This window comes from Quercus suber, unplaced genomic scaffold (genome assembly GCF_002906115.3).
Source record: "Quercus suber isolate HL8 unplaced genomic scaffold, Cork oak 2.0 scaffold_9, whole genome shotgun sequence".
Lineage (NCBI taxonomy): Eukaryota > Viridiplantae > Streptophyta > Magnoliopsida > Fagales > Fagaceae > Quercus > Quercus suber.
In genome coordinates this window covers 2,976,004-2,998,355 of record NW_027069475.1, presented here as the reverse complement: position 1 = coordinate 2,998,355, position 22,352 = coordinate 2,976,004, and the positions used below count along the sequence as shown (strand labels likewise).

The window sequence follows — 22,352 nt, the reverse complement described above, 5'->3', positions numbered from 1 at the left end:
TATGACATTGACACTGTTTGTAATAGCTGTATATAAAAGCGACAGAATTTAAATATATACCACACAAGGTATGTGTTTGAAACAGTCGAAATACGGCATTGGTAGGACTTAGACCTTATCATTGATTTTTTTTTTTTTAATTAAAGATGTTAGTAATTGGTGCTTTAAACAACAATCGAGATAATTTTTTATTATTTTTATAATTCATTAAATGAAAACATAATGCATATATTCTCAAAAAGAAATTGTGGGACATTTTAGTTAGACTTTAGACCCATAAAATCTTCATGCTCTAATTTCTTTGTGGGTGGCTGTGGTTTATATATGGGCTTAGAACTCGAGTCTCAAAAACTCGAGTTTCACGTGGGATGCCACGTGGAACTAGGACAGGTCAAACTATAAAAATCGAGTTTCAAAAACTCGAGGTATGAGCGCACAACTCGACTTTCTGAGACTCGAGGTGCTACTAATCAATATAGTTTCTAAACCGGGTCAACTAACTAGATAGTTAGAGAAAAAAAAATACTAACCTATTTCCTCCAAAATGTCCTGCTCCAAAAAGAAGAAGAAGTTAAAAATGGGACCCAACTACACCCGCTGTTTCGACCTGTCACTCATCATTATGGGCAGCGTAATTTGACTTTGGCCTGACAGGTTCAACTGACCTCTAAAGTCCATTCTCTCTCTCTCTCTCTCTCTCGCTCTGTTTTGCTTTATCAACTGACGCTCTTTCACCTTTCTCAAAAAAAAAAAAACTGACGCTCTTTCACAATAATCCTCTCATTCCCTTCATTTTGATGCGTAAGCTTTTGTACACAATTCAAGTTTATTTCTCTTATCTGCAAAAGCGTCTAAGCCCCCACTAACCATGGCTCGGGCTTGGACTCCCACGACAACAATGACCTGTTTTACATATTATTATTATAGCATATTACTACTAATTGTTTTTTTGAGCTCGTGGAGGAGCTGTGACGGGTTAGGAACATTCGGGTTCGAAATCCACCACAGGTTTTCGGATCCAGTGAAGGGAATTCTGGGTGTTGATGAGCTTCCAGAGAAAGGTAGCGCAGATTACTATGTTGCTATGGCTCACAGAGATCGCATCATTCGTGGCCGCCACCTCGCCTCCCTCAACGACCAGTCGCCTCTCGTTTTCGCCGGTGGAAACCACACTTACCGCCTTGGTGCTTTGGGATTGTATGATCCTCATTCCACTCCTCAAATAATCATTCAAATATTTATTTTTGGTTAATATATATATATATATATATATATATAATTTTGTGTGTGTGTGTGTGTTTTAGTGAAACTCCTCAAATAATCATTCAAATATTTATTTTTGGTTAATATATATATATATATATATATATATAATTTTGTGTGTGTGTGTGTGTTTTAGTGAGCTTTTGATATGATATTTTTTGGTTTCTTTTTATTTTTTTATGGGAGATATTTTTTGGTTTCGGATAAAGAGAGAGTTGTTTTTTAGTGGCCAATTGTATTATTGTAAGTAAAAGTTATAACTTTTTTGTGTTCTTCTTTCTTTTTCTTTTTCTTTTTTAGCTTTGATATCAATGATATGATAAAAAAAATATCATCAAACATTTTATATATATATATATATATTATCCCATGTTTTACAGCTAAAAGTGTATTTTCTGGCATTTTTTTCTTAATAGTTAGACCGGAAAACATAGGTCTCCCAGCCTATCCAAAACGATCCTAAATGAGAAATATTTTTTTTTTATTATTATTTTAAATTTTCCTGGGTGACCAAACTGTTCGTTTCAATTAGGTTAGGTGTACTGACTTTATTATTTTTTTTGGTTAATTTTTTTTTTCTATGTTTGTTGATGTTTCAGTTTGCATTATGCTAATGTTTCTTTGGGGAATCCGAGTTTATCATTCTTGGTGGCGTTAGACACAGGCAGTGATTTGTTCTGGATACCATGTGATTGTCAGAAAAATGGTTGCGTAAAGGCCTTACGGTCATTATCTGGAGCGGTATGTTACTTTTTTTTACTTTGAATTTTCGGTTTCTTTGTTATTAGTTTTATTACTTCCATTTGATATGGCTATATGGGTTCCTTTTTCTTCCTTTGCTATTGCAGTCATATATGCTTAAAACATAGATTTGGCATCATATTGGAATATAACCCAACTTATTAAAAGATGAATCTGTCTTATATGGCTAGGATATTCTCAGCCAACTTGGATTGTAGAGTTTTTTTTCTTTTTCTTTTTTTAACTAGGGAATTCTACTACGAAATTCTACTTAAAAAGGAATCTCTACTAGGACTAAGGGCACACATTAAATTTTTTATTTTTAGAAATTTTTATTTTGAGAATTGAAAAAACTATCATTACATTTTTAATTCTCGAAATTTTTTTTTCTAAAAATAAAAATTAATATATGTCTTAGAGATACACATTAATAAAATTCATGTAATATAGGTAAATAAAATAGTACTCATATGAATGAGTAAAGCATGGCAGGTATTTGATGTTTGACAAGTTGAATCGTTATTCACGCTAGCATTATGCATGTCCTTTTTGCAAACAATTGTCAAGAAAGCGTGGCTTTAGCTCATCCTCAAATTTTTGTGTAATTTAACCTAAGAACCTACTTTTACATTTATATATAAATATATATAATTTTTTTCTTTTAAATACCGCATCAAATTTTTTACTCTTAAAATATTAATTTTTTTAATTTTTAATTATGTTTCTCTCTTAATATATCACAGCCATCATCCATTTTCTTCCTTCCTTCTCAAAAAATGCAAAGAATGAATAAAAAATGCAAATACAACGCAACTGTGTAAATTTACACAATTACTTTAGTTAAAATAGAAAATGGAGCATAGATGCATAACTTTACACAGACAGATCTAGGTGATTTTTAAGGTTGACAAGCCAAAATTTTGCATGAACTAAGAAAATTTACACCACAAATACCGATCTCCAAGCCAATCTAGAGAGAGAGAGAAACGAATAAAAAAAAGAAGTAGAAGTTGCTACAATAAACTCTACAAGTAAGATTTTAGCAAGATTGTAAATTGTTTTAGGTATAGCAACCCAGATATAGCATTTTTTTGTTGTTTGGGAAAAATAGAATTTCCGGCCTTTCAAAAAAAAAAAAAAAGAATTTCTGGAGTTTTACAAACCTGGATGCTAATGCTCTAATAACACACCTATTTTATCTACGTGGCGTGAACAGTTTCTCAATATTGCCAACTTTGGTTTCCTCTTAATCTAGTATATATATTAGAAGCAGCTTTTTTATGTGAGGTGTAGAGTGGCAAAATGTGAGAGTGAGAAAATTACTTGATAGGGGCTATGTGGAGGAGGCTGTGCAGCAATTCAAGAGAAGAGAAAACTTCTCTTTGTTTTAGGTGCAGCCCCAAACTTTGTATTTAAGAGAGAGAACTTTGTATTTGTGTGAGAGACTAATTTGGGTGTGTTATGGTTTGAGTTTGGTGATAATGCCTCTACACCATTTTGAATTCTCTAAATTTGTTAATAAAATTTTTTCTTGTTGCCGTCTATGGATGTAGGACAAAAGTCAAACCATGTAAGTCCCTAGTGTTTTTTCTTGTTTTGTGTTTTTGTCTAGTTTTCTTTCTAGTCCTCTTTGTTTCCTATTATTTGTCTTGGATACAACAAATTGATATCAGACCCAAGCTTCATTACCTAGGCAGTTGAATTTTTTCTTCAAATCCAAGGTTCTCTACCTATGCATATATATTTGTTCTTCAAAGCCAAAGTTCATTGTCTAGGTATTTGGATTTGTTCTTCAGAATCAAGGTTCACTACCTAGGCATTTGAATTTTTTCTCTTGGAGATTTTGTTGATTGGTTTGTGGATCTGAGTAGTGTGAGTACTAGGGAGAAGATGTCAAAAAAAAGATTGGGTAAAGATAAATAGACAAGCTTGTAGCACCATCGGTTTGTGTTTGATCAAGTTTTAATATTGAATGGACTTGATCAATATGCATTGTGTTTGAGCATTTTTGGGTGCATTTTGCTCTTGTTGGCGTATTTGGAGTTTGATTGGAGTTATATGCATTTCGTACATTTGGTTGGGCTCTAATTCAATTTGTCACCATCTCTGGGTGGATTTGGAGCCCTTGAAGCATTTGTGGCTCAATATAAGTCTCTCCAAGATGAAGAGGAATTTGATTAAATTTGGTGGTTTGCAAATCTCTCCAACGTGGAGAATTTTTGTAGAGCTTGATGCAGTTTGTGATTATTCTTATTTGGATTTAGGAGAAATTCCTAATTTTGACTTGGTTTGGAAGATTGTTAGGTGGAATTTAAGTTAAGGTGGGGATTTGTTAGATGTTGACTCATATTCCTATTTTGACTTGATTTGGGGTTGCAATTTGAGATAGCCCCTTAGGACTTTGATGGAGGTGATGGAGGAGTTTCGTTTGTGAAGCTTGATACAATTGAAGTCAGCATGGAGATTTGCTAGAATATGGCTTGCAAGTGCGCATAGATTGGCATAACACAGGGATATAATCCAAATTAGAGATGACTTTATCTTATACGGCAAAGAAACCTTTTTCAGCCAACTTGGATTGTAGCCTTCTTATTTTGACTATGGATTTCTACTTGAAAAAGTACTATAAGCCAAATAGTACTTATATATGAATTCTATAGGCAGGGAAGAGTAAGCGAGGCAGGTATTTGATGGTTGACATGTTGACTTGGTTATTCACGCTTGCATCAAATGCATGTCTTTTTGCATGCATTGTCAAGTAAGCGTGACTTTAGTTCTTTGAATATCGTGCCTGTCTTCTCTACGTGGTGTATACCGTTTCTCAATATTGCCAACTTTGGTTTCCTCTTGATATAGTATATATATTAAATGCAGTTTGTTATGTGAGGTGTAGAGCAGCAAAATGTGATACTAAGAGACCTCTTTGAAGGGGGCTGTGTGAGGAAGGTTGTGCAGCAATTCCGGAGAAGAGAAAATTTCTCTTTGTTTTAGGTGCAGCCCCTAGCTTCGTATTTGAGAGAGAGAACTTTGTTTTTGTATGAGAAAGTAATTTGGGTGTATTGAGGTTTTGGTTTTGTGATAGTTCCTTTACACTATTTTCTATTCTCTAAATTTATTAGTGAAATTTCTTCTTGTCACTGTCCATGGACATTGGCCAAAAGCCAAACCACGTCCCCTTAGTGTTCTCTCTTGTGTGTTTGGGTCTATTTTTCTTTCTAGTTCTCTTTGTTTTCTATAATTTGTTTTGAAGATCTTTCTAAATCCATACTCCACAATCAATCTTGTGTGTGAATACCATCTAAAGGCCCTTTCCTACAACAAAATTGGTAATCGAACTTCCTCAATTAAAACAATTTGGTATCAGCACTTCCACCCTTACAACTTTCATCTAGGTTTTTCAAGTGATTTACAACTAAAATGAGAGTTTTTAGATAAATGGGAAATGAATTGAAATGTCCAATTGATTAGTAACTAAAAATGTGGCATGGGCTCCTGGTGGTAGTGCCCATCATTTAATTTACCACACCCAGAACATATTTTACTGTTGTCAGGGCTATATGAAATAAGGAAATGTATATTTATTGATTGAAATTATAACCTGATTTACAGGATCGTAATTTTAGATTGGACTTATGTTGTCCGTGTATTTGATTGTTTGTTGAGCAGTGGTGAAAGAAGCTTTGTTCAAGTCCTGAATTCCTTGACAATTACTTAATCCTTTTTATGAAGCAGGTAGTAAACCTTAACATCTACAGTCCTAAAAATTCATCAACAAGTGGAGTAATTCCTTGCAACAGCACCTTCTGCAAACAAAGTCACTGCTCTTCAGCAAGTGCTAAATGTGGTTATAAAGTCGAGTATCTTTCTAATAACACTTCATCTACTGGGATCTTCGTGGAGGATGTTTTGCACTTAATTCGAGATGATGATCAATCAAAAGCTGTTGATGCTAATATTACTTTTGGGTAGGTTATTTTTTATTGCTTTGCTACCAAAAACTTTGGGAGAAATAATATTTTCTAGTGACCATTAAACTTATGTTAAGTTTCAAGGGATATCAATTTCTATAGACCTGGATGAAAATTAAAATTGTTTGTTAAAGTGAAAATTTTGGAATTGCTGATATTTTGGCAAATGTACATCACTTGGTAATGAATCTGCAGTTTGGTATGGCTTTTTCCTCCTCAAGTAGGATTAATTATTTATGAGGTATCATGATATCAGAAACTATTAGAGGAGTAAGTAATTTTCTGTGTCACTGATGGGCTAACATACTTTCTTATTCATTGAAGTTGCTTCTTGTCTTTTTTGCTTTTTGGTCAGACCCATTCAGCAAATTTTTGTTTATTGATGTGACTTCTGAACTAAGCTTGTAATTTTGTTGCAGTTGTGGTCAACTTCAGACTGGTACTTTTTTGGAGGGTGCAGCACCAAATGGTCTTTTTGGGCTCGGTATGAATAATATATCTGTTCCTAGCACCTTAGCAAGATTAGGGCTAGCTTCAAATTCTTTTTCCATGTGTTTTGGACCTGATGGGATGGGGAGAATAAAGTTCGGAGATAATGGCAGCTCAGACCAAAGAAAAACGCCATTCAATATTAGGTCAACACAGTAAGTTGTCAGTTATCAATATTGCAAAAGCTGATGGCAAAGTAATTTAATTTTGGCAAGAAACTATCTTTGACCTGAATCCCATGCTACTTACACTGATTTTGCCCTTGGAACTTGTTACCAGTCCAACTTACAACGTCAGCATCACTCAAACAACTGTGGAAAAAAATGTTTCTGCACTGGAGTTCAGTGCAATCTTTGACTCAGGAACATCATTTACAAGCCTAAACGACCCAGCTTATACATTTATTTCTGAGAGTGTAAGTAATTTAAATGTTGTGTTTCCTGATACTATTGGGATTCCATTTTATAATGTACCAGTTTATATGATTTATGTTATTTTGCAGTTCAACTCCCAGGTCCTAGAAAGGCGGCATCCATCTGATTCCAAGCTTCCTTTTGAATACTGTTATGACTTAAGGTCGTCTATATCTGGAGAAAACGCATTCCTGTTTTGTATTAGTTTTCTCCTTGCAACTATGAAGTACTGATTTCCACTTTATATGCAGTGTAAATCTAAGTCAACCCAATTATACAATCAATTATACAATCCCTGATATAAATCTGACAATGAAGGGTGGAGACCAATATTCTCTCACTGATCCAACAGCAGTGATACAAACTACTCAGGTATGGCCTAACTCTATACTTCTTTACTATCCTATTCCTGCTTGAGTTAAACTAAATAATTTGATGATGTGGTCTTCAGGGTGGATACATGTATTGTCTGGCTCTTCTCAAAAGTGAAGATATAAACATCATAGGGCGTGAGTATTTATTTATAATTAGCTATCCTTATTTTAAAACCTGTTCATATTGATGAAGTTGCATTTTCATGTATGTCGCTTTCAAATTTTCACTTTGTGTGTTCATTCCTTTCTAAGGAGACTATCAAAAAAAAACTATGCAGTTTTGCTTGAATATTTATTTGCCTCTTTTGGAGATATAGATTACATAATGTCTGGATTGATGGAAGTGGTCTCTTGGGATGGGGGAAGAGGAAGGGGTAATTGCAGCTTTTGGGGTGAATAGATCAGATATTCAATTTTCAGTCAATGTGTGTACAATTATAACTTAACAAACTAGAATTTTATTCAAAACTTAGGTACACTTGCATAGTTGTTGTATATTAGGTTCCCCAAATAAATTCATACACATGGTCGTATTGACCAATGAAGCATAAACGATGTTTTCTTTTCCAAGGACAAATTTAATGCAACTATGTATTTGATTTTTAATCAGGAACCTATTGCATTGTACCTATGTTTTTACCCAAAACTCATTATGCCAGAAGCCTGTTCAGTAATCTCTAATTTGGAGATTATAAAGTTTGTACTGTATGAAATTATCAAGGAGGAGTACAAATAATAGGAAGCTGGTCATGGTTGGCTGCACTCTACCTTTTAAATCAGATATTAAAATTTGCATGAGAAACAACATACACAGCCTCCATTTAATCACTGCGTCATCGAACAAGCCAGTCTTGCCTAGTGAGCTTTTGGGAAAATCATCACCTTGAGTTTTTTGTCTCCTCTTATCTGTTTGAACTGAGAAATTGCAACTTACAATATGAATTTCTTTATTTTCATCCAGAGAACTTCATGACTGGTTATAACATAGTTTTTGATCGCGAGAAGGTTGTATTGGGTTGGAAGGCATCTAATTGTGAGTATAGTTTAAACTTTTTCTTTAGATTGAATTTCAATGTACAATCTTTCCTTCTCTTGGTGAATTCATTAAGTGACTATAATAAAAACTTGGTGTCACCAGGTTATGATGATGAGAATTTGAGCACTCTACCTATCAGCCCGTCACACTCTCCTGCTCACTCCCCTGCTCACTCTCCTGCTCACTCCCCGGCTGTCTCCCCTGCTGCTGTCAATCCAGAAGCCACAGCAAATAGTGGAACCAATTCTGATCCACCTGTGTCACCACCATCCAGTTATTCACCCAAGTTGAAGCCCTTTCATTACACACTTGCGATGCTTCTTCTTTCATTTCTTGCCATTGTTTGATTATTCTTTTTTAAGTGCTGTACCTTTCTTGGTCTTTGAATCATTTATACGGATATGCATTGTATTTCTGGTCATTACAGAACAGATTGGAAGCTTATTGGCTTCCTAGTTTTGTAGGTGTTAGTAGCATTAGTTTGAACATGAGGTTTGTAAATAATATATATATTTTTTTAAAATTTATAAGCAGAAACCATTGGTATAGAGTTTCTATATTGTATGTTTAAATTTTAAGGATTTTCAGCAATGCAATGCATTCCATTTTTTTGGGCCAAAGCAATCGGAAATTTTCAGCAATGCAAGGTCATTCTTTGATAAAACGATGGTCGTTAGGCAGTGCAATAACTGGTAAAATACTAAAAAATATGTACTCCTCCCCCCCAACACACACACACACACACACACACACAAAGTTATACAAAAACATTTTTTTTGTTTCATATTTATTATTTATATTAAACATTAAAATTTTCATTTTTTTTATATCTTAATTTTTTTTATCAATTAAGATTTTTATCTAATCTAAATGATTAGATTTTAAATTCATATATAATATGTATGTGTGTAGGGGGAAAATGATTCAAGTCACGGGTTAACAGTATATTGTAACTATTAGTCTATTTCAAATAAAATGTGTAGAATCTACACACTTTACAATAGATTAGATTTCAAATAAAACAAAAAGAGTAATGCTACAGTCATAAACTATTTTACTATATTTTTACAAAATGTTGACATGGCCAACCTTTTATTAGTTTTCATCTAAACCCATCATTAATATCACTTTTTCATTTACTAATAATCACTCATCACATCAGCAATTTGTAAAATAGTTTGTATCTCTAATATTATTCAAATAAAAGTGTAATACTACAGTCACAAACTATTTTACAATATTTTTACAAAATGTTGACATGACCAACCTTTTATTGGTTTTCATTTAAACCCACCATTAATATTACTTTTTCATTTACCAATAATCACTCATCACATCAGCAATTTGTAAAATAATTTGCATCTCTAATATTATTCAAACAAAAGAGTAATGCTACAGTCACAAACTATTTTACAACATTTTTACAAAATGTTGACATGGCCAATCTTTTATTAGTTTTCATCTAGGCCTACCATTAATATCACTTTTTTATTTACCAATAATCACTCAACACATTAGTAATTTGTAAAAAAAATTGTAAAATAGTTTATGTGCGCGCCAAGATGAGGTTGTTGGGCCTGGAATCACCTGGGTTCACAACTTACTTGTAACGTGGGTTTTGAATTTCTTACTTTGGGTCGTTCTCGGCCTAGAGACTCGATGAAGTTTTCTCTCTCCCTCTCTCTCTCTCTCTCTCTCTCTGTATCACTCTCCCTTTCTCTTTCTCTTTCTCTTTCTCTTTCTGTATCACTCCTTCTCTAACCTCTATCTCTTTTAGAACCTCTCGACCACCAACCCTTTCTTCTTCTCCAACTTCTCCTATTTATAGCATTCTGATTAGTGGGGTACTATGATTACATTTGCAATTAGTAGTTTCAAGGGTCCAATGATGTTTTTTTAGGTGGATGTTTGGTAGGAGTGGTTTTGGAACCAGTTCCCGTTAAAGGTGGATGCTCGAGGGCAGTGTTCCCTAGAGCCTTACCGGGCATCCAAGGTACGGTTTTCCCATGCGGTCGTTCTTTGGTGGCAATGAGATTTGCCGGTCACGTTCCATTGTCGCGGAGCCATAAGCCAGTTTTTCAACAATCGGCTAACAGGTTTCAGGCTAACCACAAGGTCACGAGGCACGCGTTTATGTCCCTCGTGGGCCTTCATCTCAGCGTCTAACAGGGGAGTTAGTAACCACGGGCCGTCCTTTGGAGCTTAGGCCTAAGGCCCAGACGGTTTTAGGGGCCAGGTACCGTACGTTAGCCCCTTCTTGATTCGTGCACGATGCCCGTGGACGAATCAAGGAGCCTAAGATACTGTCCCTATCCGGGAAACCTAATCGGTGTGTATCGGGTGGGTGAGAGGGTAATAAATGCGTCCTCAAAAGACGCATCGTGTTTAACGATTGGTTCTGCCGTCATCATCACCTGACGGTTCGTGAACCGAGGCGGCATGCGTGTGTGACAATTGTGATGGGACTCGTAACGTTTCCCACGCCTCATTTATGGGGTGGCATTTACTCCCGTCTCTGGCCTCTATAAATACTCCATTCTGAATCACTTCTCCACGTTTTCATTGTTCACGTTATGAGTTTTCTCCTCTACCTTGCATTCGTCTGCGCCCTTATTCATCAACCCAGAGCCTTTCCTTTCCCATTAGCCCTAAAGTAAGTTCTATACCCCCTTCTGTTACTTCAGTTTCTTTCTTCCAGTTTCTTCTTTCTTATTTAGAGTTTTAGGATGGGTTACGCTCACCTTTTGAACACTGAGGCGTCTTTAGCCACCTTTAGGCAAAGGTTCAGCGTCCCTAATGTCGTGGAGGTGGCGTACTGCCACGAGAGTGAGTTCAATCTCCATAGAGGGACCAATACTGCTTTCTTCCCCTTAATATCAATCCTAGAAGGCGGGGTTAGGTTTCCCGTGGACCCGCTCCTTCTCAACACCCTTAGATATTATGGGCTGTGCCTCGACCAACTCCTTCCCAATTTTTACCAGGTAGTTAGTTGCGTCAGTAAATTAAATCAGCTATACTGTTTACAATTAGACCACCACAACATAAACCACATGTACAGTTTGTGCGGGAATAAGAATTCTAACTACTACTTAAAGGTTAGAGATGTGAGGGTACGACTCATCTCGTGCCTACCTAACTCTAATAGGAATTCTGTCGGGGAGTTGGTCCGGGTCCGCAGCAATTGGTTTGCCGATGAAATCCCCTGCCCCCTTTCACGGCGTGAAGTGGGTTCATACCACTCTCTAACTTATTCGTAATCTTTCCTTATGGTTATTTTACTTACCCGAATACTAACTTGTCGTAGTTCTACTGCAGAAGGTAAACTTTTTGCCTCGGATATCAGGGTTGTGCATGTCAGAGACTTGAACTTCATACTTAGGTCCGAAATTTTCATTCATACAGACGGGCAGCTCCAAGCGTCACACCTCATTCTCGGTTGCACCCCCGTGTACAAGACTTGGCAACCTTTTAGTCAAGCCCTTACGGTTGATAGCCCACTGCTGTCTTACATTGACGTCCGGTATGCCAATTTTCTCCCCCTCTAGGTTGACTACCAGTGAAGCCCGAGATCGTGATGCCAACTACCTAACCACAGAAGATCTTGCCCCAGTCAGGGACGAATCAACTGAACGCGTTTCCCGAGCTTTGCGCGAACAAGCACACGCTCCCATTGAGGGCTAAGCAAAAGTAGCCGAAGAGCAGGCAGCCGTGCAAGGAGCAGCTGCAGAAGAAGAAGAAGAAGAAATGGTAACGAGAAGGAAGTTGACCACCAATCGATTTTTGTCCGATGCAAGGCCTTCGGCCCAGTCTTAACAAGCTCACTCTGCGGACCGTATACCCACTTCTTCTCCTTCCTCCGGCCAGCAGAAGAAAAAATAGCATTTGAACGACTCGCCGATCAAGACGACGAGTGAAGCACCCACCAAGACTCCTCCTCATCCCTCAGGCGGGATTGTAATCCGAAAACCAGTGGGCGACACTCAACCAATAGCTCCCAGTGGTGCCAAAGTCGCCTCATCTTCGCAAGCCGCACCCGCCTAGCAGCCTACTTTCACGCTTGGTGGTGAGCCTTTACTGGCCACAACGAGTGTGAAGATGTCGGCTCAAGATGAAGGGGGAAGAGTGGCCGAAAGTCTGGTAAATGGCCTACTGTTGTCGGAGGACATGCATTTTTGGTTGGAAGGCTCAGAGGGCTTCATTGTACAGAGGCTACAGTGGCACTCCATTGCGGTAAGCTCTTTCCTTCTACTCTTCGTTCGTTTTGTCATATGAACAATTTTCCCCTTCTCCTATCTTCCCTTTACGCTTTCCTAACCTGGATGTGGTGGCGTTGTCAGGCCGCACAGCTCACTCATATACTTGGTGAGAGGGCAAGCGAGCTTGCTGAAGACGCCAAATGGGAAAAGGCACTCAAGGATGTTGCTATTAACATAGCCCGAGAGAAAGTTAAGAAGGCTGAGTTGGCGGAACAAAGGGCATAATCCTCAAAGACAGCTCGACAACTAGCCGAGAGCAAATTGGCTGATATGGTGGCAAAACTGGGGGAAGCAGAGCTGAAGTTTATGAAGGATGAAAGCCTGAACTCGACCTGTGCTGACGAAATTACCGATCTTAGGGCAGCTTTGGATGCTTGTGAGAAGAAGTGGTACGACGAGGGGTTCGCGGATGCTGAGAACTCCGTAGAGCCCGTCGTCCTCCAAGCCTAAGCTCAAGGGTTCGAGGAGGGCTGGCTAGCTGCCCTTCAGGCAGCGGGGGTTCCCAGGGATTTGCAATTGTGGAATCCAGAACAGATCCCCCACCCTACTATCCCTCTCCTGGTCCAGAGCCAGGCCGAAGCTGTCGATGACGAGGATACCTCTAGTATGAGGGCGCTGGTAGAAGCCATTGATACCCATGTGGAGAATCCTTACACGGAGATCACCAGCAATCTCAACGCCTCAAGCCATGATGAGACTCCTCGACCAACTGCGGATGATGTTGCAAGACAACTTGCGGATGACATGGATCAGCTTTTTCAATCCAACCCTACCATTTAATGTTTTTTTAATCCAAGCTTCACTTCTTTGTTACGCACTTGTTTTTCTTTAATTTGATATTGCCTAGTCACCGAGTTGTGGTGACCAAACACTTTGGTTTATCTTTTCTATGACTACCAGATTATGGTAGCAAAGACATCTATTAAATTTTAATTACCCTTTATTTGCTTTAAGCGTTTTGCTATCATTTTATCAGTACGATTGCTTTTGTTTGCCCTTTATTCATTATTAAGGTTAGCTGGGGATCTCCACCGGGCAGCAATTTATCTAACACTGTGGGTGGGACAGGCCCGAGGAGGTTTATGAAAGGTAAAAGTAACCTCTCACCTAGGGTAACTCTACCCAGGAATTACGGCTCCCATTTCTCAGAGTTCCGTTGGAGCGTTGTCAAGAACGTTCAGTGATGAAGACTCAGCTCGGAACATATCTTTGGTCGTTTTTAGATTAATGTTTCCTCTTGTCTGGTGAAAATTATAGAACTGGGGACACGTTTCTGTCCTTAGGCAATTGCAAACTAAGACCTCTACTTGCCAGCAACGAAAATCGAGCCGGGGGCAGGTCTCTATACTTAGGTAATTTCGAACTAAGGCTTCTACCTATCCGGTGATGAAGATCAAACTGGGGACAGGTTTCTATCCTTAGGCAATCTTGAACTAAGGCTCCTACCTGTCCAGTGATGAAGATCGAACCAGGGACAAATTTCTGTAATTAGGATTTTTTTTTTTTAACAGTAAGGTTTCCATCTGCTCAGTGATAGTAATCAAGCCGGGCAACAGGTTTCTGTCCTTAGGATATTTTTTAGAAGTAAGGTTTTCATAGTAGAATTAAATACACTCGTGCGGCAAACCGCCACCACCTTTATTAATAAAATATACACACGATGTTGCATTCAACTTACGACATAAGGTACAGCTAATCAGTGATAGAACTTCTTGAGGTTATAGACATTCCATGGCTGGGGTAATGGTCTCTCGTCTAGGTCCTCTAAGTAATACGCTCCAGCGCCAGTAATGGCAGTAACTCGGTAGGACCCTTCCCAAGTCTGGGCTAACTTCCCGACATTTGTATCTCGCATATTCCCCATCGCCTTCCTCTACACCAAATCTCCAGCGCCAAATTCCCTTGTCTTTACACTTCGGTTATAACGTTGAGCAAGTTTTTGTTGGTACTCGGCTAGTCGTATGGTACCCAATTCTCGGCACTCCTCCAACCGGTCTAAGCGCTCCACCATCAACACATCGTTTTGGACGGGACAAATCCTACTACCCATGCGCTGCAGAGGCTTACTTCAGCTGCTATCACCACTTCGACTCCATACGTCAGGGAAAACAGAGTCTCTCCTGTGGACCTCCTTGGGGTTGTTCGGTACGCACATAAAACATTAGGTAGATCCTCAGCCCATCTGCCTTTTGCTCTGTCCAATCTTTTCTTTAGTCCGTTTAGGATCGCTTTGTTAGTTGCCTCGGCTTGACCGTTGCTTTGTGGATAGGCTAGTGTGGAATACCTGTTTTTGATGCCGAGATCATTGCAAAAAGCACGAAAAGCTTTGCTATCAAACTGCAACCCATTATCAGTTATCAGTGAGTTTGGCACCCCAAACCTCGTGACTATGTTCCTTCATATAAACTTTTTAACATCCACGTCCTGAATGTTTGCTAAAGCTTCTGCCTCCGCCTATTTGATGAAGTAATCCACAGCCACCAATACGAACCTTCGATTGCCTGTTGCTCAGGAAAATGGTCTGAGAATATCTAGCCCCCACTGTGCAAAGGGCCAGGGACTGCTGACCGGATTCAGATGACCTGCTGGTTAATGGATTAGTGGAGCATGCTTTTGGCATTGTTCACACTTTCGTACGTATTCGGCGGCGTCCTTTTGCATCTGTGGCCACCAAATCCCTAATTCATCGCTCGGTACACCATCAAGCATCCCCTTACATAACTACTACACACCCCATCATAAAGCTTGGCCAGAAGTTTACTGGCCTTCTTTGGATGTAGGCATAAAAGGTACAGCCCTCCGAAGGATCTCCTATATAGCTGTCGATTAGACGACAACCAATAATGGGGGGCTACTCGGCGGATCCTACTAGCTTCCTTTTCGCCATCCGGGACCCGATCCTTGACAAGGAATTCAATGATTGGGTCCATCCATCTTGGCTCAGCCATCGCAATCACCACAACATCCACCCCCTCAACACTTACGCCATTTGTCACGTCAATGCTCAGCTCTGCTATTAATTCTACCTTGGCCAGCCGAGGAACCCCCTTCGTAATTAACGATGCTAGCATGGCTAAGGAATCAACAGGTCTATTCTGCGCTCGGCCAACCAGGAACACCTTCGTCATGCCAAACTTGTTCAAAATCTGCTTTGCTGATTGCAAGTATGCCTTCATCCGGGGGTCTCGGGCTTTAAAGGTTCCCTAGACTTGGTTAACAACCAACCGAGAATCCGAATATATCTCCACATCCCAGGCTCCTATTCCCAAAACAACTCTCAATCCGACAAGTAGGGCCTCGTACTCGGCTTCGGGGGTGATGATAACGATCCCGGGGCCGGCCCCCAAGGCACTTAAAGCACCATCCATAAATACCTTCCACGGGTGATTCTCCACATGACAAACCATCTCTCCGTTCTTAGGGGTAAACTTTGCAACAAAATCGGCGAGGACTTGCCCCTTTATTGAACTTCATGGCCTATACTGTATGTCGAAAGAACCTAGCCGAGTCTCCCACTTAGCTATTCGGCCCGTGAAGTCTGATCTCTTCAGCAACGACTGTAAGGGATACTCAATCAGGACATATACCGTATGGGCCTAAAAGTAATGCAGCAACTTTCTTGTAACATGTATCAGTGCTAGCACCAACTTTTCCAAAGGTAAGTACCTAGTCTCAGCATCAACCAAAGTCTTACTAATGTAATACATAGGTCACTGCACTCCCCGGTCCCTGAGAAGCATTGCGCTCACTGCATGATCGGACACTAACAGGTACATGAACAGGTCCTCCCTGAGCTCTGGGGTCGTCAGCATAGGCACTTACATCAAATACTCCTTCAAATCCTGAAAAGCCCTGTCACATTTCTCATTCCATTAAAATCCTTTCCACTTCTTCAGGAGCTAATAGAATGGTCGGTAGCGATCAACAAATTTGGAGATGAAGCGATTTAGGCCAGCTAGCATTCTTGTCAACACTTGCGCCTCTTTCAGGTTACTCGGAGGCTTCAGCCATTTCATAGCTTCTATTTGATCTAGGTTTACCTCTATTCCTCAGTTAGTGATCAAGTATCCTAGGAATTTGCCAGCCCCCACACCAAAAGCACATTTCTCGGCATTAAGGCGTAACTTATGTTGCCGAAAAATCTCAAACACTCCCCGGAGGTCCTCTATATGCTGCACCTCCTACTTGTTTTTCACTACCATGTCGTCGATGTACACTTCAACCGTTCGTCCTATTTTATCTCGGAACATCCTTGTCATCATTCGCTGGTAGGTGGCTCTGGCATTCTTCAACCCAAAAGGCATTATAACATAATGATAGTTGGCGTCCGGAGAGATGAAAGTTGTCTTCTCTTGATCCTTGGGGGCCAGGGAGATCTGGTGGTACCCCTGAAAGGCGTCCAAGAAGCTCATCCTCGAGTGTACGTATATGGCGTTTACCAACTGGTCAATCTTTGGCATGGGAAACGGGTCTTTCGGACATGCTCGGTTCAGATCTGTGAAATCAACGCACACCCCCCACTTGCCGCTCTTTTTCTTCACCACCATAGTATTTGCCAGCCATTCCGGGAAGTAGATTTTCCTTATTGCCCCAGCCTCCTTCAGCCTTTGAACTTCCACCTTTACTGCCTCAATATTCTCCCTAGCTGATCTCCTCGGCTTCTGCTTCTTACAAGGGAACGAGGAGTCTACGTTAAGTCTATGAACCATGACCTCAGGATCCACTTCGGGCACCTCATATGGACTCCACGCAAACACGTCCACATTCTGTACGAGAAATAACAACATCTCTACCTTGTCCTGACCCTTCAGACCTTCCTTTACTTGGAAGTATCTGCCTTCATCTGGCAATATTCTTACTTTTACCATTTCTTCGGCACACCCAGCCCCCGTTTCTTCCTGTGAATCCTGTAATTGCTATAAAGGGAGCCTTTGTGACGGATCCTTTTGCTCAGCCTGCTCCTCCCGGTCAGTTTGTCTTTTCTTCCAATTAACTATGGCAACTAAGCATTGTCTAGCCGTCTACTGGCTTCCCCGTACTACAGCAATACCCTGCTCGGTTGGGAATTTGACTTTTACGTGCAGGGTGGACAGAACAGCCCCCATTGCATGGATCCATGGCCTTCCCAGAATTGTCATGTATAGGGAGAACGAAGCAACCACTATAAACGTTACCACCACCTTATTGCCTTCCATGTTTACGGGCAGAGAAATTTGCCCCTCAGGAACTACCAATTTTTCGTCGAACCCGACCAAAGGCGTAATGTTCTTTAAAAGGTCCTCATTCCTCAATTCGATTCCCCTAAACAGGTCTGGATACATCACATCGACTCCGCTCCCCTGGTCTATCATCACTCTCTTCACTAAAAAGCTGCTCATTTGGGCCGTGACTATTAATGCGTCATCGTGCAGTTGAACCGTTCCTTCCAAATCGTCATCACTGAAAGCAATAGGTTCCTGAGCTAGCTTTATCTTCTTCCCGGATGGCCATATATCCGAGTTACCTTCCACTGGTGCAACGGTCAACACCCCCTTCTTTCCTGCTACAGTAAGGCTTCTCGGGGTAGCATGAATAACCTCAATTATCCCGAGAGGGGGTGGGAGGGGGGTTCCCTCTTTGTGGAGGGCCTTGCCCCGTCCCTCGGTCCCCTGCGTCTATTACGAACTCCTTTAAATACCCGGCCTTGGCCAGCTACCCGAGTTGATCCTTCAACACTCGGCATTGCTCTGTAGTGTGGCCCTTATCTTTGTGGTAAATGCAGTACAAGTTCTGATTCCTCCTAGACGGGTCGCCTCCCATCTTGTTTGGCCACCTAAAGTATGGCTCGTGCTTAATCTTGTCCACAATCCTATGCACTGGCTCCTTAAATGTTACATTTACCTCCCCTACCTGTGCTTTCGGCTCCTGAATCCTTAAATTCCCCCGGCCCTAGTAGGAAAACCACTCTGTCGAAGACAATTTATCATGGGCGCCTTACCTTTGCTTTATAGCCAGTCATTTTCTAGCTGTTTATATTCTTCAATGCGCCTCATCAACTACCTCATGTCCTCGGGAGGCTTCTTCGTTAATGATTCCCTTAGTCCGGAGTCCTCGGGTAGCCTCATTCTAAAAGTACTCGCAGCGATCTTCTCGTTCCCCCCACCAATCTCGTTGTAAAGTTCCTAGTACCGACTAGCATCCCCTACCCTCATTTTCATGGATAGCAGTACGTCTACTGGTTGTGGTACTCAGCTACATGTCACAAACTGGATTCTGGACTCTTGTATCAGCTCAGTAAAGTTGTGAACGGAGCCCTTTCGTAACCCATTGAACCATCTCAAAGCGGTGGGTCCGAGGCTTGAGGGAAAGACCTTGCACATCAGTGCGTCATTACGGGTGTGCAGAGATTTGGATGTAGTGGCTGACGTGCTCTACTGGGTCCGTTTTCCCATTGTAGGAATTAAACGGGGAACACGTAAATCTATTCGGCATAGGGGCCCGCTCAATGTCAGTTGAAAACGGCGACCAAGCAGCTCTGCATAACACATGGCTCATAGCATCCATGGCTGCATTATAGGGCCGTTGTTCTTCCGGGGAATCCAAACCTCAATCCGCGTATTCCCGTGAGCGTGAACGGTCCTAGCGTCAACGTGATTCTTGTGAGTGTGACCGGTCCTGCCACTAACGGGATTCCCGCGAACGTAAACGCTCTCGGTGGTGGTGGGATTGGGATTGGTTGGACCCCGCCTCACGACGATCCTCCCTGGTGTTAGACCTTTCTCGGCTGTCTCGGTCCCTTCTATGGTGTCTGTTCTCCGCTTCTAGCTCTAGATCTCTCACCAGCCTGTGCAACCGTTCAAGCTCTTCGTCCCTTTCGTCAAATTGCCTATGCCCAGAAGCATTGGATGCCGTTCATTGTGTTTGGTACGACCCCTCTCCGAGACCAGACCGTTCTTCCTCTCGTTCCTGATCCCTATCTTCGCGCCTCTTTTGCCTTCGTTCTCGCTAGGAGGATCCTCGAGAAAATCCCGCCAAACCACTTTCAGTGTCACTACCAGAACGTCTCCCAAACATTTTTCGTGCATGAGTCTCGGCTGAACCACTGCCTTGTAGGAGAGCCCCACGGTGGGCGCCAATTGTGCGCACCAAAATGAGGTTGTTGGGCCTGGACTCACCTGGGCTCACAACTTATGTAACACCCCGACCCAATTTTATAGTTAACCTATGTGTTCAAATGCTTAATTATTATTTTAATCACTTACTTTCTAAATTAATATAAGAGTATATAATAAGCATATTATTTTATAATACCTTTGAATAAGAATTGTAAAAATTACAAATAATTGAATGGCTATTTGTATTATTAAATATATACTAAGTATGTACAAAATTATATTAAGTGGTTTAAGTTATTAGATATATAGTTGTTGACGTTTAATTAAGTGTATGAAGGTAAGGGTTTGTATGTAAAGTTATTTTATTATTGGGCCTTTCTAGAATATATAACTATGGGAGGGTGAAAAGTATAAATACTAAAAGTTGAAAAGGTGAGTTTTCCTTTCTTTCCTTAGCAATATATGTGAATAACCCAAGATATTTTGCTTGAATTCTTGGCTGCACCAGAATTTTCCTTGGTCTTCTTGCTTTGCTTCTTTGTTTTCTTTCTTCTTTGTTCTTATTGGCTACACCTTTATGTCTCTGACTTTCTCAAAGAAAGAAGACTCAAGAAGCTCTTTACCTCTCCATTTCCCACGGGTCCATGCAAATCAGAAATTTGCACCTTACTTTATTCTTTTTCTCTTAAGGAAAGAGCAAGGAAGCTCCCTTAAAAGTCTTCTCTCAACCCCACGGGTCAGCACCTCAAAAGGAAAATTAAGCTCCATCTCATTCTTCTTTCTACTCTCTCAAGGAAAATTAGAAAACTCAAAGACTCTCTCAAGCTCTACCTCTCACACCTACGGGTCCAACCTCAAAGAAAGAAAACTCTCAACTTTTCCCTCCCTCTCTCATTGAAACCATATACCTCACTCTAAGGAAGAAATTAAAAGTTTAGCCCTAATATTTCAGCTTCAAAGTTGTGGGTAAGTATATAAAAATATCATCTTATCATGGGCATTTTAATGGTGGTATGGTTTGCTTTAGTTTCACTTCTATGTTTCTCTAATATGATTATTAGAAGTTGGTTTTTGTGGTTTGTAAAATTGGGAAGCTTGTAAGTCTATATATATATTTATATATATATGCTGTTTTAAGTAGCTTTGAAATTGTGTTGGTGATTTGTTGAAGGTAGATTATGGTTTTTACTAATTAATAATTGTATATGATTAAGGAAGTAAGGAAAAGTTAGGATGAGTACTATTGAGGTTACTGCTGGGATTTTTGTTGAATTTAATTTTGCTATAAATGGTTAGATGACTATATATAAGTGTTTTATAACATGTTTAATGAGTGTATAAAAATCCCCATATGAAAATACCATTGTTTGATAATTGCTTGTGAATTTACAAGAAAATGTTGCAAAGCTGTTACTGTGACAGATTTTGTGTTCATGCATGATAAATTATGTATTAAATTTTATATAGTGAATTTGGATGCTAGGGTTATTATCTATGAAATCTAAGACACATACGGTTGTTATGGAAGTGGTCTCACAGAATTTGGATTAATATAAAAATAATGATTTAATTTCTAAATTGCATGAAATTCTGTCAGGACAGATTTGAGTACGCTGTATTGTATGATTTTTAGTAAAATATGGTTTTATTCTTTGACTACGAAATTTTTATGGTACATACTGGACATACAGGGTAGTAGCTCTGTGAAATTACATGAGGTTTGGATGGGATTTGATGGCCCGTTTGTATTTTATAAATGAAGTATATGCTGCTGGAATAAAACAGTGAACAGCAAGGGACATGCCTAATTTTGAAGATTTAATTCTAAAGTTAGGGTGAATGATTTGAGCTATAATTTATTATGCTCATCATATGATATGTCTAGATCATACAGTAATTTTTTATAACTTGGTTCAAGGTATAGTACTCAAAGGAGGGGTTCTAAACCATTCGACGGTTGTATTTATGAAGCTGTTTTGCTGAACATGCTGTATGTTTCCTTAAGAGTGTTTATGGTTACATGACAATGCTTAAAAGAGTTTATGTTTATGCATGCATTATTGCCCTAAGCTCAAAGCACCTTTCAAAATGAAGTTGGCTCTCTTAGAGATATGATATTAATATGAGAATGTTGATTTTTCTTTAGTTTGGTACATCATTTGTTGATGTGTGCATAATATGTTTGTGGGAACCTCGTTGATGTGGGATTAGGATTTCCTTAATTATAAGAGATAAGCTTTGAGATGAATGTGTAAGTTTATGATAAAGAAATTATGGATAGCAATAAGTTTTGATTTCGGTTTAGGTGTTACCAGTCGCCAGGTCTAAGCTCCTTCGACTTTAGGCTCTCGGTTCCTCTGCTTTCAAGTAAGGGATAAGTTATAGGAGCATTTGGTAAGTCATAAGGTTATTTTAAAGTATATGATGCATTAAAAGGTTTTGATTAGAGATATGGCATATAATTATTATTCTGACAAAGATATGTTTGTGAGCTTTCGAAACTTTATGTATATGATTTAAGCATATTGATGCTATTACTAATTCCATAAACATGATGTTTAAAGAAAAGAATGGAAATGCTATTATTATGAAATATTATGCAAAATAAGAAATTTCAGTATGATGTAAAGTATGAAATGTTTTCAGGTTATGTCCTCTAGTGATCTGAACCATGCTAATAGGGGTTAATTACTAGCTTTCCATGGAAAACGTTATCTG

At 39.6% G+C, this 22,352-nt stretch overlaps 1 protein-coding gene and 1 long non-coding RNA gene across 2 annotated transcripts; both read left to right on the top strand.

The window, feature by feature from the left end:
* The first annotated feature begins 742 nt into the window (after positions 1 to 742).
* LOC111989591 (aspartyl protease family protein 1) lies at positions 743 to 8,832 on the top strand. The gene is made up of 10 exons (XM_024021388.2): positions 743 to 1,197; positions 1,863 to 2,004; positions 5,737 to 5,969; positions 6,392 to 6,616; positions 6,741 to 6,876; positions 6,964 to 7,037; positions 7,126 to 7,246; positions 7,326 to 7,383; positions 8,210 to 8,281; positions 8,387 to 8,832. The coding sequence occupies exons 1-10, from the start codon at positions 869 to 871 to the stop codon at positions 8,629 to 8,631; spliced, it is 1,635 nt and encodes a 544-aa protein (XP_023877156.1). The 5' UTR covers positions 743 to 868; the 3' UTR covers positions 8,632 to 8,832.
* Positions 8,833 to 20,145: 11,313 nt separating this feature from the next.
* Positions 20,146 to 22,097, top strand: LOC136069039 (uncharacterized). Its single transcript, XR_010630318.1, has 2 exons — positions 20,146 to 20,600; positions 21,940 to 22,097. It is a non-coding gene; the product is annotated as an uncharacterized LOC136069039 (long non-coding RNA).
* Positions 22,098 to 22,352: the final 255 nt, after the last annotated feature.